This window comes from Candida tropicalis (genome assembly GCF_000006335.3).
Source record: "Candida tropicalis MYA-3404 genomic scaffold supercont3.7, whole genome shotgun sequence".
NCBI classification, from domain to species: Eukaryota; Fungi; Ascomycota; class Pichiomycetes; order Serinales; family Debaryomycetaceae; genus Candida; species Candida tropicalis.
The window spans coordinates 231993-253433 of NW_003020059.1; the positions used below are offsets into that span (position 1 = coordinate 231993).

The following is a 21441-nucleotide window of genomic DNA, read 5'->3' on the forward strand; positions in this document are numbered from 1 at the left end:
AGATTCAGCAAGAGCACGTTGCGACGGGAGTAGATTCAGCTGGAGTAGATTCAGCAGGGGTGGATTCAATTGGGGTGGATTCTGCTGGAGTGGATTCAATTGGAGTAGACTCGACTGGGGTGGATTCAACTGGACTAGATTCAGCTGGGGTGGATTCCACTGGAGTAGATTCAACTGGAGTAGATTCAACTGGGGTGGATTCTGATGGGGTGGATTCAGCTGGGGTTGATTCACCAGGGGTGGATTCACCAGGGGTGGATTCAGCTGGAGTAGATTCAACAGGAGTAGATTCAACTGGAGTAGATTCAACTGGAGTAGATTCAGCTGGGGTGGATTCAGCTGGAGTGGATTCAGCTGGGGTGGATTCAGCTGGGGTGGATTCAACAGGAGTAGACTCAGCAGGGGTTGATTCAACTGGAGTAGATTCACCAGGGGTAGATTCAACTGGGGTGGATTCAACTGGGGTGGATTCAGCTGGAGTAGAATCAGCTGGAGTAGATTCAACAGGAGTAGAGTCAGCAGGAGTAGATTCAACAGGAGTAGATTCAGCAGGAGAGGATTCAGCTGGAGTAGATTCAACTGGGGTGGATTCAGCTGGAGTAGTTTCAGCTGGAGTAGACTCAGCTGGGGTTGATTCACCAGGGGTTGATTCACCAGGGGTGGATTCACCAGGGGTAGAATCAGCTGGAGTTGATTCAGCAGGAGTAGACTCAGCAGGAGTAGACTCAGCAGGAGTAGACTCAACTGGGGTGGATTCAACAGGAGTAGATTCAGCTGGGGTTGATTCAACTGGGGTTGATTCAGCAGGAGTAGAATCAACAGGAGTAGACTCAGCAGGAGTAGACTCAGCAGGAGTTGATTCACCAGGGGTGGATTCAACAGGAGTAGAATCAGCTGGAGTTGATTCAGCAGGGGTAGATTCAGCAGGGGTAGATTCAGCTGGAGTAGATTTAGCTGGAGTTGATTCAGCAGGAGTAGACTCAGCAGGAGTAGACTCAACTGGGGTGGATTCAACAGGAGTAGATTCAGCAGGGGTTGATTCAACTGGGGTTGATTCAGCAGGGGTTGATTCAACTGGGGTTGATTCAGCAGGAGTAGAATCAACAGGAGTAGACTCAGCAGGAGTAGACTCAGCAGGAGTTGATTCACCAGGGGTGGATTCAGCTGGACTGGATTCAGCTGGAGTAGACTCAGCAGGAGTAGACTCAGCAGGAGTTGATTCACCAGGGGTGGATTCAGCTGGACTGGATTCAGCTGGACTAGATTCAGCAGGGGTGGATTCAACTGGAGTAGTGTCAGTACTAGTTGATGCTTCAGGATTGATTGATTCTTTAACAGGAGTTTCTTGACCAAATGGGTTGACAAGGTTGTTACGAGCAGCAAGTACATCAACGATATCATCCAAAGCATATTGCGGAGTAGAATCCATAAACCAGTACAGATTCTTGACCCCGGCTTCAGAACAATGGGAAGCGGTCAATCTTGTAGCAGAAATAACATCTTCAGACGGACACTTTTCAGTAATACACAAGGCTAATTCTGAAGAATACGCAGGAACTTGGCAAATACATTTAGTATCTTGCAAAGCGCAAGATTTCTTCAAATTAGTTTGAACAAGGCATGGTTTGGCACATTCCGGATATAAGTCGTAGAGAGATTCAGCAAATGAATTCAATGATGAATCACGACGTTGGTGGTCGCGATTGGTTATTGCCGCACCAATTACAGCTGGAATTGCATATGTGAGTGTAAGGAAAATCTTCATTGTTACTTCCACGATAACTTTTGTAGTAATAAACTAGTTGGGATATGACGAGGTAAGCAGCAGCAAATGATATAATAGATTGTAGTGTATTAAAAATACATGAAATATAATAGTTTCCGAGTGGAATTTAGCCTCAATTTATATTTGTCCAAATCTTCTTAAAGGGATGTCATTTACAAGTAGAGTCTGGGTTTGAACTGGTATGCTAGCTGTATGGCAAAGTCTGTGACTCCTACTGGCCACAAAACTGGAAAAAATTCAACTATTACTGCTAGCAGAATCTTCTGTAAAAAAAGCCACATTAGCGAACATTAGTATCAGCTAGAAGATTATCTATGAGGTAGATAGATAATGACTCTATACTTGCATTTCACTAGATATTTTAGTTTAGCCTTGCTCATGGAATACTTGGCTGGAAGCTAATGCAAGTGAATAGCTATAACATTTTTGTGCAGCTTTAGTATTCATAATCTCACCAATCAAGGAGCTCTATTTCTCTCATCACAATTTGTTAATGAATTAGCTAATGGTACCGAAAGATTTCGAAACTGACCATCGTGAACCAACCACCAAATAACTTTAGGCAAAGCACCAGACACTTGAATCATCTGTGATTATACATTCATTTTATTTTATGAGAATGTTGTTGCATCTTGATTCTATATAATGACGTGTGGCATTCTCACACCACAGTATCCCAAATTGAATCAATGAAATATACTTCATTCATGTTTCTTGACTATTAAGCTATTTGGTAACAAAACCTAATGAACAAGAAAAATGAAAAATTAGAGAAAGGGGGGTGGGGTGGAATAACAATCAATTGATTTTAATCAACTCAGGTAATGGTGAAATGTGGAGTTTATGGGTTTAGTTCGTATGTAGTTGCTCTTCCAATATGTACTCTTTTCTCGCCGGTTTTTTTTTTCTGTATTTTTCCAAGGTTCGTTTATCTTTTTTCGTTTTTCCAATTAGATCTCGATTGCTTTGTTTATTTTGGTTCATGCAGATAAGAATTCAATGCGAAATGGTTACAAAATGACGAAAGAGGAGGAAGAGGAGGAAACGGGAGAAAACACTTTGAGAGCTTAAATAGCCTGATTAAGGTCTATAGTAAGCTGCAGAATCTACTTTCCAATATTTTAATCCATTGTTGTGTACTCAATATATGCTATTCATACCAAACGTGTAGGAGATGGAAAGTCTGAAATTTTTCTGGTTTTCCAAACAGATTAAATAATCTGATTCATGAGTTGCTATCTTTGTTCTTGCAATTAATATCATCATAACAAGTTCTATATTTAACTCCTGTGAAGGTATGAAAAAGGGAACTTGTACATGACCTGGAATTGGACTAATGGTTATGGGCTCGTAATTCATCTCATCATGCAAACATGATTACACTTATGGATTGAACATGCTATCGGATGTATTACTTATCCGTCCCGTATTGAAAATGCGTAAATGAATATTTTAGCAGTGGATTAGATATTTTAGATTAAAAAGAATCGCCCAAAGATCTTTTCTTTCTTTTTGGGATTTAAACTTAGCACTGAAGTTATTTATAGAATTAAAAATAAGATAACAGATACAAGCAAACTAGAATTGAGTATGAACTTCTAACCAGTAAGTACAACTTACGAAGCAATAACCCCAAATTTTAATACCGACAATTCAACCGAAAATAAAAGAAACATCCCAAATTTCATCTGAAGTATCCTCTTGTCATAAAACAAACAAACAAAATAAAAGAAAATCGGAAGTATGCTAATGTCATGCAATCCAGATTTCTATATTACGAGGCTTAAACAATAGTTTCGCTAACTGTTGGTAAATACAATGTGAAGATTGAGAATTCGTAAATCAAGTAAAAGGACACCACCTCCACTTCTCTCTGTTTCTTTCTCCCTAAAAACTCGGCTAATATAATGTAGAAATTACTGTAACTGAAATTCTTTTTTCCAAAAAGTTACACTAAAGTGGTTATGGTGATTTTGCAACTTGTTATATTGGATGATTTTTTTTTTTTTTTTTTTCTAACTGAGCAAATTGCTGTTGAAAAGGTTTATACTTGGAAAGGGGTTGTTTCTAAATTTCTTGTCTGTGAGATCATGGTATGGAAAACTTAGCCATCCTAGCAATTAACTCCTATAAAGTTTTAAGGATAAGTCTTCGAAGCGAATACTGCAAGGTATAAAATTATAGTCTAGTTACTAAATTTAGTATGAGCTCTGTGAAATTTGAGTAGTGACACGACCATCACCATTTCATGCATTAATGATGATATGAAGTACCATTTCTTTATATCACACAATGACCTCAATAGTGCAATTAGATTTTTTTATAACTTTTGCAATTTAAAGGAAAGATAAAGAAAAAGGAATTACGGTTCTTGATTCGTTTCAGGTTATTGCGAAAAGTACATTGTAGATATTACCGACCTTGTCCGATATATATTCTATTTGTGCTTCGTAATTCATGAATTAACTGGTTTATTCTTAATTCATATACGGTGAAATGGAAACGAATAAGTCGTGCGGTACACATACAACATCATCTATAATGGGAACAGAATACGTACAAGAAAAAAATATTACTTGGCCATGATACATCCGAATGTGCAGCTCCTCATGATCTCAGGTTTATTTGCATAATTCGACAATAGTCATGAAATGTAATGTCTAGTAATGAATCATAGAGTTTTTTTTTTAAAAAAAAAACCACGGTTCATGAAGTTTTCATGAAAAATGTTTTGGAGTATCATGTGTAGTTCATATATATCAAGTCCTACTATTTCATATTAATATATTTGATTCATAAATAAATAATTTTTTGGTATAATTACAAATGTCTACACACCATAGTCTAGTATAACAGAAGAATATACTGGTTTTCCCTCTGCTGTATTTCAGTATTATATTTCTACTTTTTATTAATACTATTATTACTATTATTGTTTGCGAATTACCTTAAGTTGAATTTTAATGAATTATCATCCACATATTCTATCAAGTTATTATTACCAAAATAAATAATTTCCAATCGATTGCCCAAATTTAAAATCACAGACTTATATCCATATCGATAAACAGACCAAAGATTGTTGAAGTTTTGATAGTCTAATAATTTGTAATAATCTGTATCCCCACTACCTAATGATACCAGCATCAATTGAAACTCTTTTCTTGTACGATTAGTTTTTTTGATTTTTCTATTCCTTAATGAACTTAATCCAATCGATGAATCCATACGATTTGTTAATTTAGGTAAAGTACTAGTATTCTCCATTATACCAATGATCAGATTAACACAGGTAACCTCATAACCGACAACATTATAAAACCAATTAACTTTTTCATCTGCTGCAGAAAACCCAAGACATCTAATTTCTCGAGGATCTCTTTCAACTCTTAGACAAATGGCCTTTCTCATCTCATCAACTCGGAATGTGTGTACAACAATAACCCCCTCCTCATCATCTCCACTGTCATTTTCATACATGACACTGAAGGAAGAAATCGCAGCACTTCCACAGAATCGACAATGTGTTGGTTGTGGATACGACACTTTTAATGTGTTTGGCTTCATACTTCCAATAACAAACAGCTTAACAACATTACCAGAAATAACATCAATCACCTGACATTCTAATCCATCAACTTTAACAACAAATCCAACAAATTCAACTGCCTGTATGGTTGGTTGGTTTAATGTACTCGAAAGTTCACTTGTTGGGTTGGCCTTTTTGATTGTCAACTGCTTTGATTTTAAATTATTATTCACAATATTGACAACGATAAGATCTGCGCTTGATGTCAAGCACACTATTCGATCAGGTACTCTCGGTGTTCGTATCTTTTTTGCATTAATTAATGATTCCTTGACATCATATCTTTTAATACTACCATCAACACAGGAAACAACAAGAATTTCACCAGTTTGGAACACCATAACATATTCTTCTTTACCCACAGAATTGGTCTTACGTTCTCTTTGTTCTTGACTGTGTGATTTCATTTCAATTGGTGGTGGAGGAGGAGGAAAGTTTGCATTTACCAGTGAATTTACTGATGATAATGATGCATCACTGCCTCTTCTTTTTCTTAACATTTTTCTTGCCAAAAATCCCGGAACAGTACGCTTTCTAAAAAAAGATTCTAATATTTTTGGTTTACTTCTTAATGAGTCTTCCATTTGAATCCATTTGACTTTCATTAGTTTTCTATCGAAACATTTAATAACACCTTTTTTGAAACTCACCAAAATCACAAATCTGCCATCATCATTAATCCCCAAATGGTTAATCGGCCATAAGTCACAAGATAATTCAATTGGATCAGGATCTCCTAATGGGGACCAGTACAAGACTTTATGATCCAAAGATGTCGTTACCAAATGGGAAGTTTTAGGATTAGTTGCAATTCTTAGAATATCCGATGACACAGTCAAGTCTATGGTATTGAATCGTTTCACAGTTTCATTAAATTCCAATTGCTCGGTATTGTAAGTCGGTACAGCTAATCCCAGTACAGCAACAATAAATAATACTAGCAATGAATATTCAATGTAATAGATGCAGGTATTTGAATTTTCAATAGTTATATCCAAACTCATTGGCATGATAATGGTCCAATGGGCTAAAACAACAAGCATGAGTACCAATCCTGATGATACAACAATTATTGGATTACTTCTTCGAGAAACAGTCAACAACTTTAATCCTAACCTATGGGCCAAAGTACCTCTATCACTTTTCATGAGCTTGCTTGAAATTAGGTTTGCCCCTTCTTGTTCTTCTAAGTTTAATGTTTCCTGTTTCAGATCAACGACAAATATTGCTGCAACAAAGGATAACTCGACCAAGTATTCAATAAACATGCAGACCAAAACTTCTTTGGATATCACCGACAATCTATAAGAAATAAATTGTAAATAATCCCCTCTGAAGCAAGTCCATACCAAAATCATACAAATTAACTGCATTCCACAAACTGTAATTGTATTCACAAACAAATTTTTGGTTATTCTTGGTAAACAATAGAAACCAGTGTAATAATCTAACAATCTCTTATGAACATTTGATCCTGGGATTTCCAAGGCTTCAAATAAGTTTGACGAAGATGCTACCATAATGATCAAAAAATAAGTTAATTTAGTAAATGATGTCAGTGGTTCAGTGACCAAATTCCAACTAGCAGCTCCTTCCCAATAAGTTATCAAACTTGTTGATGCCAACCCCGACAAAAACAAACTGATTAACCAACGAGACAAAACTCGAAAATTTGATTTGACTCTGTGACTATTGGCAAGTACCAAGTATAAGTATAATATAAACAGACCAACAAGTATAACAACAATAATGTCACTCGCTAGAAAGAAAAATCTTATCTTTGACACGCCAGTTTGAATAGAAAAATAATCGATAAAATGCTTGGACATTTCCATGACACCTTCCACGGGAATGTCGCCATCATGTATTAGGTAAATTTTTAATGTCTTTGCTGTCTGTATGAAATGATTTGTATAGGTAAGATTATCAAGGAATAAATATGCCAACAAAACATTCATCTCATTAAAGTAACGAACAACTGATCTTTTCAGTTCAAATTTAAGGATCGGTGTTATAATACAATTAGAATACAGACTTAAATGCTGTTTCATTTCCTGTACTTTTGCAAGGTATTGGGGATCTAACACATTCTCTGATTTGAGTATAAGTTTAGTCACATATTTGCCTTGACATATAGTTGGTAACAACGTTATTTTTTCGACTCCATACAAGAATAATGAATTGAGTTGCTTGACCGTGAAATCATATACAATGTTGTAAGATAGTGTGAATATTATAACTAGCGGAACAAGTATATATAGTGTGGGATACCTAAGAAGGAACTTTATATACTCTATTACCAATCGTTTCATCATATGCAGATGGAGATTTGACCTTCGCTCCAAAAAAACGGTTCGTACAATTTTTTTTTTTTCAAGGTTTTTTTTTTTTTTTGACTTCCTATTAGTTCCATTGAATTGAATTGAATTGAATTGAAGTGAGCGGGTAGTGGTGGTGGTGGTGGTGGTGAGCGATGCTTCGGGTTTTTTTTATTGCTCGCACACACACACACACCGTTACTCTGTTAATATTTTCTTAATGTGGGAAGCAATGCTTGTACAGTCGTTGCAGTTTTATTTCGCGCTAGTTTGAGCATAATTTTCAGATCAGTGAGTCAAAATTATTCGCACTATTTGCAAAGAAAAGTTCATATTAAGGCGGTCAATATTTTTGATACTAGTACGCAAAAAATGTTCATATTACGTGACCTCTATTTGTTCATACTGAAAATGTATGATATATGGTATGAACAAAAAAGGGCAGCTAGTTTGAAAGTATTATTTCCGCTGGTGTGAACATTTTGACTCCATTTACTATGAACAATTAATCTCCCTTACTATGAATTAAATTGTCGCACTAGTATTAATAATTTCTTTGAACTTGGTACGAACTGAAAGTAGAAACACTGTATCAGATTTCATCATTCTTGCTCCTTTATTACCAAACAGCTATTTGTGGTTGTAAAATTTTATTTTCTGTTAATTGAATTTACCTCTTGCCCTCATGTTTAATATTATTATTATTACTACTACTGCTACAACTAGTACTACTATAAATACAATTTATTTACCACCTAAAGTAGTTATACTTAAACCTTGCATTTGTACCAACATCTCATCAATCTTACCATCCAAGATCCCATTGGCATAATCATCTCTTGCAGAAGGTTCCAAATATTCCTGTATTTGTGCCAATCTTGAATATCCTTCTGTACAAAATCTCAATTGAATTTTAACTAAAGCTTCAAATGATGGATCATAAAATGGAACTCTTAATGCAATCAATTGTGGCAATTCTGTCTTCAACTGTTCATTTAACTCGTCATATATTTCTTTTGCTAAAGCCAATTCTTTCTCGGATCTTGGCAACTTGGCTGCATCTTTGGCTGGTTTATCAATCAAACGTCTTACCTTGGATTTACATTGTTCATAATCCGTCTTCTTATGGTCTCTTTTTTTGATTGCTTCATCAATTTCTGTGAAATAATTCGCAAATTTAGTCACCGGATCCAAAACAGTTTCTCTGAATGGACCATCCAATTGTTTCACGGTTTCTTCGTCAAATTCTCGAACACATTGTAAATAACATGATCCAACATTGGAATATACCGATTGGGCCCCTTGTTTGGATTCTTCATATAAATTGGAAACAATTTCAGCAATGGTGACTTGGGAATTTGTTATTTGTCTAATGGAATCTAAATACCCCTTTGATGATTTCTGCAAAGCGAGCCCTGCGGTTTTCAAAGTTTTGAATCTTCTTTCTTCAGTATCAAAGTCCTTATCCATGACTTTATCGACACCCTTGACTGTGACAGAAGCCCCAGCACGGTTAATTGCTTTCTTAAATCCTCCCCAGGACATCGTTGATTAATTGAACAAGTAGGTAATGTAGATACGGGAATTCAGGGAAAGTGCGAATGAAATTGTAAGTATAGGGAAAAACTGGATAATAGGTAAAAAAAAAAAAAAAAAAAAAAAAAAAAAAAAACCTGACGAACTGTGAGATTTTGTTTCACTGCTGACAAAACATTAGGAGGCGCACACTACTATTCTCGTGACTTGAAAAAAAAAGTGATTACGTAATAAATCGACAATCACCTAAAAGGTCAAAAAAAAGTTCCCTTCGTTTGTTTGATTTTTTTTTTTTTTTTACAACCCAAACTTAAATATCAAGACAGATCAAAATCATCAAGATCAATTTACCCATTCTTCATATGTCATCAATCGAATCTCCACAAGAATCATCATCACAACTTACTGAACAACAAAAGATTGAGAAAATCCTTGAACTTAAAGCCAAGATTAATTCGTTGATTTCCAACATTAGAGATTCTAAAGTAGTTTGTGATAAATACGAAAGTGATATACAGTATTTCCAAGAATACATTGGACTGTTATTACAAAAGGAGAAATAAGATAATCAGCTTAAACAAAATGGATAAGGAATCAGAATATCCTTATAAACTAGAATCAATTTCAATCCCTTTTACAAGAGTTGACACGAATGTATATGAGAATTCGCCGAATGCTATTCAACAATCACACAGTATTATACGTACGAATTTTGAAACAAATAGAGAAGTTAGCAACTCAAGTAATGATGAGTTCTATGAAGCTTCTCCTGTTCTAGAAGAAGCGTTATATTTCCCTAGCTTATTAGAAGAATCAAATTATCCTACGGTGACAGTGAAAGTTGAACCACATATGACTAAACCTTTGGTAAATGGCCCATTGGATTTGCTGGGAATAATCAACACATCATCAACATCAAAACCACGAGTTTTCCCACTTGCTACAGAAATCGAGAATAAGGATGAATTGACCTTACTTAGAGTTATGGAATATGAGATGGACGACGCTATCCAGAAGAATGCTACAGGTTGGTTTTCTTGGTTTTTCCCCAAAGATACATGGAGAGACTTGCTAATTAATGGTGGTGATTCGGATGAGGAGCTGGAAACATCTACAGAATTTGCACAGAATGAAGTATACTTAGATCAAATATTCACTGAGATATATAATCTTTAGTAATTTCTTGCCAATTAGCATTTTTTGTAGAAGCAACATATAATGAACATGCGGTCCAACAGCCCACGCCGTCTTTCGTATTGACGATATTCTCTCTCAAAGTTTTCCTGATATCAATATCACTTTTAAGTATAATAGTATCAATTGGTTCATCTATATCATATTCTCCAATGATTCGTAGGTCAATCACTTTATGTATGGTGCTCCATTCTTTATTCACAATCAATGCATCACGTCTATTACTTCCAATAGTATATAAAAGTGGAGCTGGGATGAATGTTATTGACTTAATTCTATATTTGAATAAACTTGTGCAAATATTATTTTTTAATTTTTGAGAAAATCCATAATCTATCAAAAAACATCGTTTTATATTTACTGGAATTGAATCAATTGCATCGAATAATAATTTTTGTAAAATCATAGGTGATATTAATTCAATATCTATCCAAGTTCCTAATGATTCATTATATTGTTGTAATTTAATTTGATTACTTTCATCAAGTTGAGAAATGATGGATTGATATTGATCTTTTGTTAATGAATGATCTGATAAATAATTTGATTCACCTGTGTGTTTATATGATATAGGTATAATTATAGGATCTAGTTCTTCTACTGTTCCAATTCGTATCTCACGTTTCCCTATTTCAAGAACCACATCCATTACGAAAATGTTATACAGTAGGTAGAAAAATGTAATCGTATATATGTGTGTGTATATGTATATAATTTTTTTTTCTTTAGTTCTTGTCTATTTACGTACCCGCGACACTTTTAAGCTTACAACAAATCCAAATCGTCTTCATCGATATCCATGAAATCTGCCTCTTCGACTTCTTCAACTTTCTTAAATTGTTTTTGGTATTCTTCCAATTGTTCAAGATTCCACACAGACACACCTTCTTGATCTTTTGGATTACTTGGTTGTGCCAAACTTCGTAAAAACTTTTTCCCTGTAGCAAGTGCCATATCAGTTGACAAGTTTGTATCTGAATCATTCAAAGCTTGAGCTATCCATTTAGGCAATTGATTCTTTTTCCTTGAAAATCTTCTATCTGCTAAAACCATAATACCATAATCATCTTTCCCTCTTAAAACTCTACCTAAACATTGGGCAGCATGTCTCATAGCATCGAAAGATAAGAAATCATTCTCTTTGATCAGGAAATGATCCCTCATGAACTCTAAACGTGCCTTTAATATTCTTGATTCAGTATATTGGAAAGGAATACCAATCATCAATACTGTTCTACCATAATGATGATCAAAATCAATTCCTTCAGATACTTTACCACGAGCAACAGACAACAAGACCGCACCTCTACCATTAGAACATGCTTTTCTATATGTTTCCAAAGCCAATGAGGTTTCTTGTGCATCAGGAGTTTCCACAAGAATTAATTTATGTTTCCAAACTTCATCCAAGACCCCCATATTCTGCCACATGGAAATGATGGATTCCATATATAGATACGACGGAAAGAATACAACCATTCCATCAGGAGTGATTTTGGCAAATTCAACCAATAATGACCCATAGTTACGAACCACTGAAGGATCGTTACGGATCTCAAAACGGGATGATATAGACACTTGATCTGATCCTTTGGTCACAATCATTGGTAAGAATGATCTTCTTGCCAAAGTCATGGAATAGGACTGTTGAATCACTGTTTGGAAATTCATCATCTTTGGATACATATCCAAAGGAGAAATGGTACCAGAAGTGATAATAACTGAAGAAAATCTCTCAAAGACTGGCTTGATAGCAATAGAGGCATCTAAACAAGTAAAATGCAATATTGGATTAGGAACGGTACTTCCTTCTGTTTCATATGGTTCTAAAATCAACTGAAAACCAGTGTCATATGTAGATACCAAAGTGGCAAATGTGGCAATATCTTTTAATGCATTGAAATCTTCAACTTCTGACAATTCCAAAGTCCTTACCAATAACGATAAACGTTCTGAACAAAATCTTAATGGTTTTCTTTCAATATATGTCAAATCTTTCAAATGTTGTAAAAAACTAGTAGGGGTTTCACTGATAACATGTAAAACCTTCATTCTTGTTTTCAAATACTCCACAAATCTCTTCAAGAATGCAATAAAATGCTCACCCTTTCGAATATTACCGGGAATAGCTTCATCAAGTAAATCTTGAGGCAATACCGGATTAGCCATAAACAACTCTTGATCTCTAGCAATTTCTGCTTGTCTCAAACCCTCCACCAATTGCTCGTATTCGTTTTGTAGTTTTTCACTATCTTGACTCTTCATCTCCTCAATAGCTTCTCCTAGTTTATTTGCACCACGAGTAGCTCGTTTCAATGTGTCTTCAGTTAGGTCTAGCGACAACGACTCGATACAAACGTTATCGATGTTATGTGCTTCATCAAAAATAATGATACTATCTTTAGATAATTCTTTTGAAACACGTTCTGCAATTTTTGGATCCAATAAATAATGATATGAATAAATGATAATATTACAAAATGGAATCATTCTTCTCACAGTAAAATAAGGACACGTTCCTTCATCTTTACAATATCTCAACAATGCATCAAATGAGTAAACTCCAGGGGGGATTAAATTATGTGGCTCATAATCATACAACTTTTCGTGGTACGAACATAAACTATTGGTTTCTGGATTAAGCAACTGATCTTCTTCAGTTACGATTCCTTTTTCTATTTTCGACTTCAATTGACCGTTGGTAATTCTTCGACATTTTTCATCGACAACAACACCTTTTCTTTCTTTAGATATAGTTGGGTGTAAACATAAATTCTTTCTACTTGTCAATCCCAAACCTCTGAAATCTTCCACTTCTCCAAGCTCATTAGCACGATATTCCATCAACTTGTGTAATTCAATTAATGCCTTTTCGATTTCTGACATGGTACGGGAACAATAAACAATCTTTCTATGTTCTGGATAATGCATCTGGTATGCGACAGTCAATGACAATAATGATACAGTTTTACCTGTTCCTGACGGCATCTCTAGTATACAATTGCCACCAACATCCAATGTCTTTTTAATATCACACATATACGCATATTGTTCAGGGTATATTCTTGGATAAGGAAACAATACTGGCAAGTCATCAATATAAAACTTCATTATTTCTTGCTGACTAAAAAAGGGAGATGTATTTGATATTTCAGAACTGATCACACTGATTAATTTTTTTTTTTTTTTGCTTGTTTAATTCTCGGTTCGTCTCATTTTGTCTGCCCATCAACACTTGAACCAGTACGGTGCATGAGTTATAGTCTGTTCCACAACTAAAATTACAATTCTATATTCATTCTAAGTAAATCTATTTACAATCAAATTCTCTAATTTAGGATAAATAATATCAGAAGTGTTTCCACTGACAGTGAATAGCACACCTTGTTTCTTGTAAAACTCTTTCAATGGACCTATTTCTTCATTGTATTTATCTAATCTTTTTTGAAACACTTCAGCAGTATCATCAGCTCTTTTAGTCAAGGGTTCCCCGGTTACATCATCCTTGAATGGAACCTTAGGAGGGTTATAATCCAAACTATATATTCTTCCACTTGGTACATGGACCCATCTTGCTTCGATTCTGTCCAAAATGACTTTTTGATCAACATCCAATTCAACTACCAAATTTAAATCAGCAGATTTGCCAATGATTTTGCTAAGTTCCGTAGCTTGGTTGATTGTTCTTGGAAATCCATCTAATAACCAGTTTGATTGTTGGTTCAACCAATTATTCTGTCGTAATTGTTCAGTGATTAACCCCACCATAGTGCTATCTGGAACCAAACCACCATTTTTAATATATTTCTCTGCTTCTTTTCCAATTGCCGTACCTTGACTTATCTGTGCACGTAAAACATCACCGGAAGATAAAGCTTTCAATTGGGTAAATTTCTTTAATAATCTCGAGGTCTGAGTCCCTTTACCAGATCCAGGAGCACCTAAAAGTAAAATTCGAAGTGGATTCATAATATTCAAAAGATAATAATATTCAAAAGATCAACAAAACATATAAGTTAAAAAATAAAAAGAAGAAGAATTATTCAAAAGATAGATAAATAAATAATATTTATAATCTAGATACAAGTTGTGGTGGTAGTGGAGAAACGGAGGGAAAAAAAAAATTAGTTGTCCCGTTCTGCACTGTAATTTTTTTTTTTTTTTTTTATACTTCTCCCGCCCACGGTCACGGGCTATACCTTCCGTTAATCCTTTTACATGGAATTTCAACTTGTAACAATATTAGTACATGTGCATTTTTTTGTATATAATTATTCAGTTGGTTAATACTACTTATTCTTCGTCTGAATCTATAATTCTTCTTCTCTTTCTTATTCTTTCGTCTTCATCATCAGGTTCTTGAGATGGGGTTCTGTATTTAGCAGCACCTTCCTCCTTGACTTTTCTTAGTCTTTCAGCACCCTTTTCAAATTCTTCTTCATCAGCGTCCTCATCCTCGTCATCGTCATCAAATAGTTCAATTTCCTCCTCATCGGCAGCGACAAAACCATCTCCACCATAACCATCATCATCGTCTTCTTCGTACTTCTCGGAATAAACTTCATAAGATGAACCTTGGTTCTTAAATCCTGGACTTGCACTTCTTTCCCATTTTTCATCTTGTAATCTTCTTTTGGATTCCAATTGTCTTTTCAATTTCATGGCTTTACGGGCATTCTCATCAGCGATTCTCTGTTTCTCCAATGGATCTACATCCGTTATAGTATTCAAGATCTTTTCCTTCTTGGTAATGTTCTTCACCAAAATTTTTCTATGAGCTGATGAAGCAGGTAATAGATTCATGGTTTTGGAAATGATTGAGTCTGATTGTAATATTTCAGCAGTTTCATAACTTCTAACTAACATGTGATCATACAATGGCAATTCTCTGACATCGTAAATTTCATTACCCACTTTCAAAGACACAGATCCATCATTCCATGCAACGAAATGGGCATTTGATTGTTTGATAATATCATCATTTCCAGCATTATGATACCTCCATCGAATAGTATTTTCATTTAATAATTTTTCGGTGATTTGTTCATTATGAATTTCTTTGGCTGTTAACCCTTTAGATTTTCTGGCGTTTTGGTTTTCTTCAATTTGTTCTTTAAATGCAGTTGGATCAAATGGATGTGCTTCCAAATTTAAAAAATCAGGTGTTTTTAATAAGCTGACATCTTTTTCCATATGCTGTGTTATGGCATGACGTGGCAACGATATATCGATGAATTGTTTTGTTGTTTCCGATTCTTCATCATCTTCATCATCGTCTTCATCTCGATCATCGACTTCTTCATTATCACTTTTAACTGGTGATTCTTCTACTTTATCTTCATTATCATCTCCATCTCCAAATAAGTCATCTAATTCTTCTTCGACTTCATTTTGATTTATATTTTCTTCATCTGACATCGTATAGTTTATTACTGTTGTTGTTGTAGCCTAAATGCTCAGGTTTTTCAGTATTTTTTTTTTCTCGTTCGTTTTTTTTTTTTCGAGTTGAATTTCAATATATTGTTGAACCAGTAAGAGATACAGTACAGACTTGGAAGGAAGAATAAAAGAGTGTACTCTTCATATCAGTATCATTTTTTTTAAATTGTTAGATGAAATTAATGGATGTATTATCTATATGATTTTAAGTGAGTGACGTTCTTTACTATAGTCATGGTAATAGTTTTCGAAAATACTGTTAGTCAGTTTTTGATCGGTGTACACGACCAATCATGTAGTACTTTAGCCTGGCCCACAATAATCAAATTGTTATTGGTTTTTCTCCTTGTACTGGCAATAGCATCTTATTGCATGAAATTAGATATTATTATTTGGTTTATATTTTCCCAAACCGTAGTTTTCATCTAAGCTAAATCGATCTTTATTATTTTTTTTATTTTTTTTTTACAATTTTGCAGTATAACTTTACTAAAAATCAGATTGCAAAAAATTACTATTATATACCGGTGAATGTGAAAAAAATCACCACATCAATCTACTTTACAAATATAGACATAGCTGTACTCCACATTATTTAAAATACTCCCTCACTATATATAAACGTTTATAGATAGATAGAGATACTATCCGCTTTCCATCAAGCGAAGCTTGCTATACTGGTTATCTTAGTTTGTTTCTTTCTGTTTTCGCAACCTTTGCCACATCATATTGTTTTGTTGAATAGTGTTCTCCGCTTTGCACATGATAATTTGGGAAAACTCCGTGATTTGCGATTCACTTTGCTCTTTCTACTCTACATTATTCATACCCCATTATTGCATTTCAGTTGAGGGGTTGATATCGTATAATTTGGTATGTTGAACTATAAGTATCAGTTCAAGTTCTACATAAGTATTATTTCTCTTTTACTATCCAAAATAACTTTATATTCATTCATCAAAAACCTTTTACACCGTGATGTATCAATTATTTTGTTTTCTTGCTGGTATAATTGTTGTATATAAAGCAGCACAATACTACAAGAGAAGGACACTTGTGACTAAATTTCATTGCAAACAAGCACGTATTTCCCCAAACAAGTCATGGTTGGAATATTTAGGCATTGCCTCCGTTGTACATGCCAATGAAATGATTAGAAAAGGAGGATTGTATTCAGAAATTGATGGAAGATTTAAATCCCTTGATGTTTCAACATTCAAGTCTATAACTTTGGGAAAGACAACGTATGTTACCAAAGATATTGAAAACATCCGTCATATCTTGAGTGCAACGGAAATGAACTCATGGAATCTTGGTGCCCGTCCAATTGCGTTAAGACCCTTGATTGGTGATGGAATTTTTGCTAGTGAAGGTCAATCTTGGAAACATAGTCGAATCATGCTTAGACCAGTATTTGCAAAAGAACACGTTAAACAAATCACTTCAATGGAACCATATGTACAACTGTTGATCAAAATCATCAAGAACCATGAAGGGGAACCATTAGAGTTTCAAACCTTAGCCCATCTTTTTACAATAGATTATTCTACTGATTTCCTATTAGGTGAAAGTTGTGATAGTTTGAAGGATTTCCTAGGAGAAGAGTCCAATTCCACATTAGATACATCGTTGAGACTGGCATTTGCATCACAGTTTAATAAAACCCAGCAGCAAATGACAATTCGATTCATGTTGGGAAAATTGGCCTTTCTCATGTATCCAAAGAGTTTTCAAAATAGTATTCAAATGCAAAAGGACTTTGTTGATGAATATATCGACAGAGTAGTAGGTATGTCCGAAGAAGAATTGAACAATCATCCAAAGAGCTATGTTTTGTTGTACCAATTAGCAAGACAAACTAAGAATCGTGATATATTACAAGATGAATTGATGTCCATTTTACTTGCAGGTAGAGACACCACTGCCAGTTTGTTGACTTTTTTGTTTTTCGAATTAAGTCACCATCCAGAAGTATTTAACAAATTAAAAGAGGAAATCGAAAGACACTTTCCTGATGTTGAATCCGTTACATTTGGAACTATCCAGAGATGCGACTATCTTCAATGGTGTATTAACGAAACTATGAGACTCCATCCATCAGTTCCTTTTAATTTCAGAACTGCAGCCAATGACACAGTAATACCAAGAGGTGGAGGTAAATCCTGTACAGATCCTATTCTTGTCCATAAGGGTGAACAAGTATTATTCAGTTTCTATTCTGTAAACAGAGAAGAAAAGTATTTTGGTACAAATACCGACAAGTTTGCTCCAGAAAGATGGAGTGAATCATTAAGGAGAACTGAGTTCATACCATTTTCTGCTGGACCTCGTGCCTGTTTGGGTCAACAGTTAGCTAGAGTTGAAGCTTCATATGTTACTATTAGATTGCTTCAAACCTTTCATGGGTTGCATAATGCCAGTAAACAATACCCACCAAATAGAGTGGTTGCAGCTACAATGAGATTGACTGACGGTTGTAACGTTTGTTTTATCTAGTTTATATGAATATAATAGGATTTGAAATTTTTCTTAGTATCGAATAGTTTTGTAGTACCTCCGGTCATCGCTCATGTTGTAACTAATAATATTTTTCCATTATATTATCCTCTATGTACAATACAGAAGAGAAGCTATTTACAATATACTTTTAATGTCTCTTGATGAAACCAGAAGAAACACTTTCCTTTCTCTTTTTAGTGATTTCAAGTTTTCTGTTTGTTTCAGCAGTTTGTTTTAAGGCCTTTTGTTTACTGTCATCGATATACTTTCCAATCATTTCTTTAACAGATTGGTTGGCTTTTGGATTATTAGCTTGAAGTTGTTGAATGGTCAATTTTGGTGGCATTCCAAGAGCTTTTCTGAAAAAGCTACTCTTGAAGATCAAACTTTGAATCAAAGACAACACTGAATTGGCAGCGAAATAAACCATAACACATGCAGCAAAATTTTTGGTAATAACAATGGAAGCCAATGGTAAGACATACATTAATTTTTGCATGCCTTTAGCCATAGTTGCTTGACCGGTTTCACCACCCATTCTAACAATGCTCATAATTGCAAGACATGAAATAGCATGTAATCCCAAATATGGATCAACTTCAATCAAATTTTGGAACCATGCATAACCTTGATCACTGAATCCTTCAACATTAGCATTAGCCATTTTTCTTAAAGCTTGGAAGAACCCATAAGCAAATGGAATTTGTACAAGTGGGTAAACTGATGCAAGCATAGAAACGTCATGCTTCTTCATCAATTTTCTTCTCTTTTCCATAGCTTTCATTTGTTCGGCTTGTCCACCAGCTTTGATTTCATCCATAATAGCTTCCATTTCAGGTTTAATCTTGGACATCTTGGTGGCATTAGCAGAAGCTTTTACGTATAATGGGAATATAAAAATTCTAATAGCCACAGCAGCGGTTATAATAGTACCCCACCATGGTAATCCAGTATATACATGAGTGAATTCCAATAATCTTTCAATTATTGAAGTTGGACCCCATCCTTGTGCTAAGCCGATCGATTGTAAATAACCCAACTGATCTGAATGTAAATTTGTGACATGTTCAGCAATTCCAGAAACAGCACTAGAATCATCAAAAGAAGTTAATTTGTCTGAAATTTCAACAGCTGCTGTTGTCGCTGAAGAAGATGAGGAGTTGAATCTGATTGATGAAATTGGTAATGTTGAGGAACGAAGAACAAATGTTGCGGGACGGATATTCTGACATGAACCCTTCAATGTCGATACCCTAAGGGAACGGGACAATCCAAGTCTAAGCATTCTTATAGTCTAGAAGGTTATGAAAAGAAAAAGAAAGGACTTGTATCTTAAGAACTGGAGAATGAACCAACAACAACAACAAGATGAAAAAAAAAACGAAAAAAAAAACTCGCAAAGAGAAAAATAAATTCTAAAGTTCGTGTGGATTGGTTAATATCAACATTTTCATCTCTGTCCGATTTTTCATATATATTTTTTTCATTCCTGTTATAAACAAGCCAGTTCACCCCGAATACAACAGATAGATCAGGTCAAACTTGTTCTTGAAAATAGTTAAACAATGTATAGACGGATACTACCTGCAATACGGTGTATGCGGTATTACTCACAAATTCCCGTTTCCCAAATATTGTCCACTCCCATTACTTATAAATCAATTCAAAAAATCATCCCATATTTTGTAAAATTATCAATAGAGGAACAAGATAAATTGATTGCAACCAATCCCAAACTTATAAATATCCAATTACAATTGTTGTTATGTTTTGAACCTACTTCCAAGAATATTTTTAAATTTATATCTGACAATAGTAAACATGTACAAGTTGAATTGGCGGAAACTTATATCTATAATCTACTAGTATCGAATAATTTGAAAGCAGCAACCGCTTTGTTGCATAAACTACTAAACGAGAACAAAGAGTTCCAACTATCCAACGAACTATGGTCATATTACATGGATGTTGTTTGTCGTAATGGGGATCACCTAGGAGCAATGTTGGTTTATCACGAGTTGATTGATAATGTAAAGTTTTATGATGAAATTACATATCTAGTACAGACAAATAACTTGATACCATTCTTAGTGAATACAACTACTTTGGAATGCTTAGCAACAATCTTTAAGAACAATAAAGATCCATCCCGAATAGATGGTATTCTACAGTATTTCCGTCGCTTTTATTCCTATCATCAATATCAATATTTATACAAAGCTTTGTTGATTTTACGTGTTGAATGTTATTCTAGTATGAATAACCTACCACAAAGTTTGAAATGTTTTAAAAATTTGGCTTTTGCTCATAATCAAACTGATATCCAAGGTAAGAAAGCTGTTTCTGCAGTTGTAGAAAATATCCAAACCAGGAAAGAAAATATTGAAAATAATGAAAATTCAATCGATTATCAAGATTCAAAACATAATTTAGATATTCATCAAAATTTATTGGCTAATATTTGTCAAACTGAATTGTTCAGTCCATTAATGCATAGAAATGTTTATTCTTCAAAAAAAATGGGAGGACCAGTTCCAGTCATTAATGGATCAGTGTTTAGAGATGAATTACCAAATTTTGAACAATTAATAACTGAACATGTATCACAAATGGATATGCGTGAAATATTACATTTAACCAAAAGTTCCCATTTATTAATTCATATTTTCATAGTGTCTGCTTTATGTAATGTTGGGAAACCAGAAACGGCATTACTGTATTTAAAAACACTTTCACATATTTTTCCAAACAAAACAAAGAAACATTTAATCAAGAATCAAAATTTTATAAGAATTTTAACCTCAACAACAAATATTGATTTTGCAACAGAAGTTTTAAATTTCTGCCGAAGTAGTCAAAATGATCATGTTGATAGTAGGGTAATGAAGGCATATGTTCAAGTGTTATTGCTGAATAATAAGTCATCATGGAGTGATTTACAACAACCGCTTGCAGCCATTGAAAAATCAAAGAACAACAATTTGACATTGACTAAAGAGCAATATGAAAGGTTACAAAAAATCACCGAACATACCAATAATAGTTACAATTTTATTCATGTACATAATTAACTAATTTAC

General features: G+C 34.4%; 12 protein-coding genes across 12 annotated transcripts; 3 read left to right on the plus strand and 9 right to left on the minus strand. All coding sequences in view use genetic code 12, as the record gives it.

Annotated features, from left to right (window-relative positions):
* On the minus strand, positions 1–1410 carry CTRG_04950 (uncharacterized protein; the record flags this gene model as incomplete). Its single annotated transcript, XM_002550606.1, has 1 exon — positions 1–1410. A coding segment is annotated over one exon (1410 nt), but the record flags the coding sequence as incomplete, so codon positions are not given.
* CTRG_04951 (CFEM domain-containing protein) lies at positions 5–1765 on the minus strand (the record flags this gene model as incomplete). The annotated part of the gene is made up of 1 exon (XM_002550607.1): positions 5–1765. One exon carries the CDS (start codon positions 1763–1765, stop codon positions 5–7), a length of 1761 nt encoding a protein of 586 aa, XP_002550653.1.
* A 2964-nt stretch (positions 1766–4729) lies between these two features.
* On the minus strand, positions 4730–7690 carry CTRG_04952 (uncharacterized protein; the record flags this gene model as incomplete). The annotated part of the gene is made up of 1 exon (XM_002550608.1): positions 4730–7690. The coding sequence occupies one exon, from the start codon at positions 7688–7690 to the stop codon at positions 4730–4732; it is 2961 nt and encodes a 986-aa protein (XP_002550654.1).
* A 747-nt stretch (positions 7691–8437) lies between these two features.
* Positions 8438–9238, minus strand: RVS161 (amphiphysin-like protein; the record flags this gene model as incomplete). The annotated part of the gene is made up of 1 exon (XM_002550609.1): positions 8438–9238. The coding sequence occupies one exon, from the start codon at positions 9236–9238 to the stop codon at positions 8438–8440; it is 801 nt and encodes a 266-aa protein (XP_002550655.1).
* Positions 9239–9811: 573 nt separating this feature from the next.
* On the plus strand, positions 9812–10405 carry CTRG_04954 (uncharacterized protein; the record flags this gene model as incomplete). Its single annotated transcript, XM_002550610.1, has 1 exon — positions 9812–10405. The coding sequence occupies one exon, from the start codon at positions 9812–9814 to the stop codon at positions 10403–10405; it is 594 nt and encodes a 197-aa protein (XP_002550656.1).
* Positions 10383–11072, minus strand: CTRG_04955 (uncharacterized protein; the record flags this gene model as incomplete). Its single annotated transcript, XM_002550611.1, has 1 exon — positions 10383–11072. The coding sequence occupies one exon, from the start codon at positions 11070–11072 to the stop codon at positions 10383–10385; it is 690 nt and encodes a 229-aa protein (XP_002550657.1).
* Positions 11073–11188: 116 nt separating this feature from the next.
* On the minus strand, positions 11189–13534 carry RAD3 (TFIIH/NER complex ATP-dependent 5'-3' DNA helicase subunit; the record flags this gene model as incomplete). The annotated part of the gene is made up of 1 exon (XM_002550612.1): positions 11189–13534. One exon carries the CDS (start codon positions 13532–13534, stop codon positions 11189–11191), a length of 2346 nt encoding a protein of 781 aa, XP_002550658.1.
* A 189-nt stretch (positions 13535–13723) lies between these two features.
* On the minus strand, positions 13724–14392 carry CTRG_04957 (adenylate kinase; the record flags this gene model as incomplete). Its single annotated transcript, XM_002550613.1, has 1 exon — positions 13724–14392. The coding sequence occupies one exon, from the start codon at positions 14390–14392 to the stop codon at positions 13724–13726; it is 669 nt and encodes a 222-aa protein (XP_002550659.1).
* A 324-nt stretch (positions 14393–14716) lies between these two features.
* On the minus strand, positions 14717–15841 carry CTRG_04958 (uncharacterized protein; the record flags this gene model as incomplete). The annotated part of the gene is made up of 1 exon (XM_002550614.1): positions 14717–15841. One exon carries the CDS (start codon positions 15839–15841, stop codon positions 14717–14719), a length of 1125 nt encoding a protein of 374 aa, XP_002550660.1.
* A 999-nt stretch (positions 15842–16840) lies between these two features.
* On the plus strand, positions 16841–18358 carry ALK6 (Alk6p; the record flags this gene model as incomplete). The annotated part of the gene is made up of 1 exon (XM_002550615.1): positions 16841–18358. One exon carries the CDS (start codon positions 16841–16843, stop codon positions 18356–18358), a length of 1518 nt encoding a protein of 505 aa, XP_002550661.1.
* Positions 18359–18509: 151 nt separating this feature from the next.
* Positions 18510–19646, minus strand: CTRG_04960 (membrane insertase; the record flags this gene model as incomplete). The annotated part of the gene is made up of 1 exon (XM_002550616.1): positions 18510–19646. One exon carries the CDS (start codon positions 19644–19646, stop codon positions 18510–18512), a length of 1137 nt encoding a protein of 378 aa, XP_002550662.1.
* Positions 19647–19926: 280 nt separating this feature from the next.
* CTRG_04961 (uncharacterized protein) lies at positions 19927–21432 on the plus strand (the record flags this gene model as incomplete). The annotated part of the gene is made up of 1 exon (XM_002550617.1): positions 19927–21432. The coding sequence occupies one exon, from the start codon at positions 19927–19929 to the stop codon at positions 21430–21432; it is 1506 nt and encodes a 501-aa protein (XP_002550663.1).
* Positions 21433–21441: the final 9 nt, after the last annotated feature.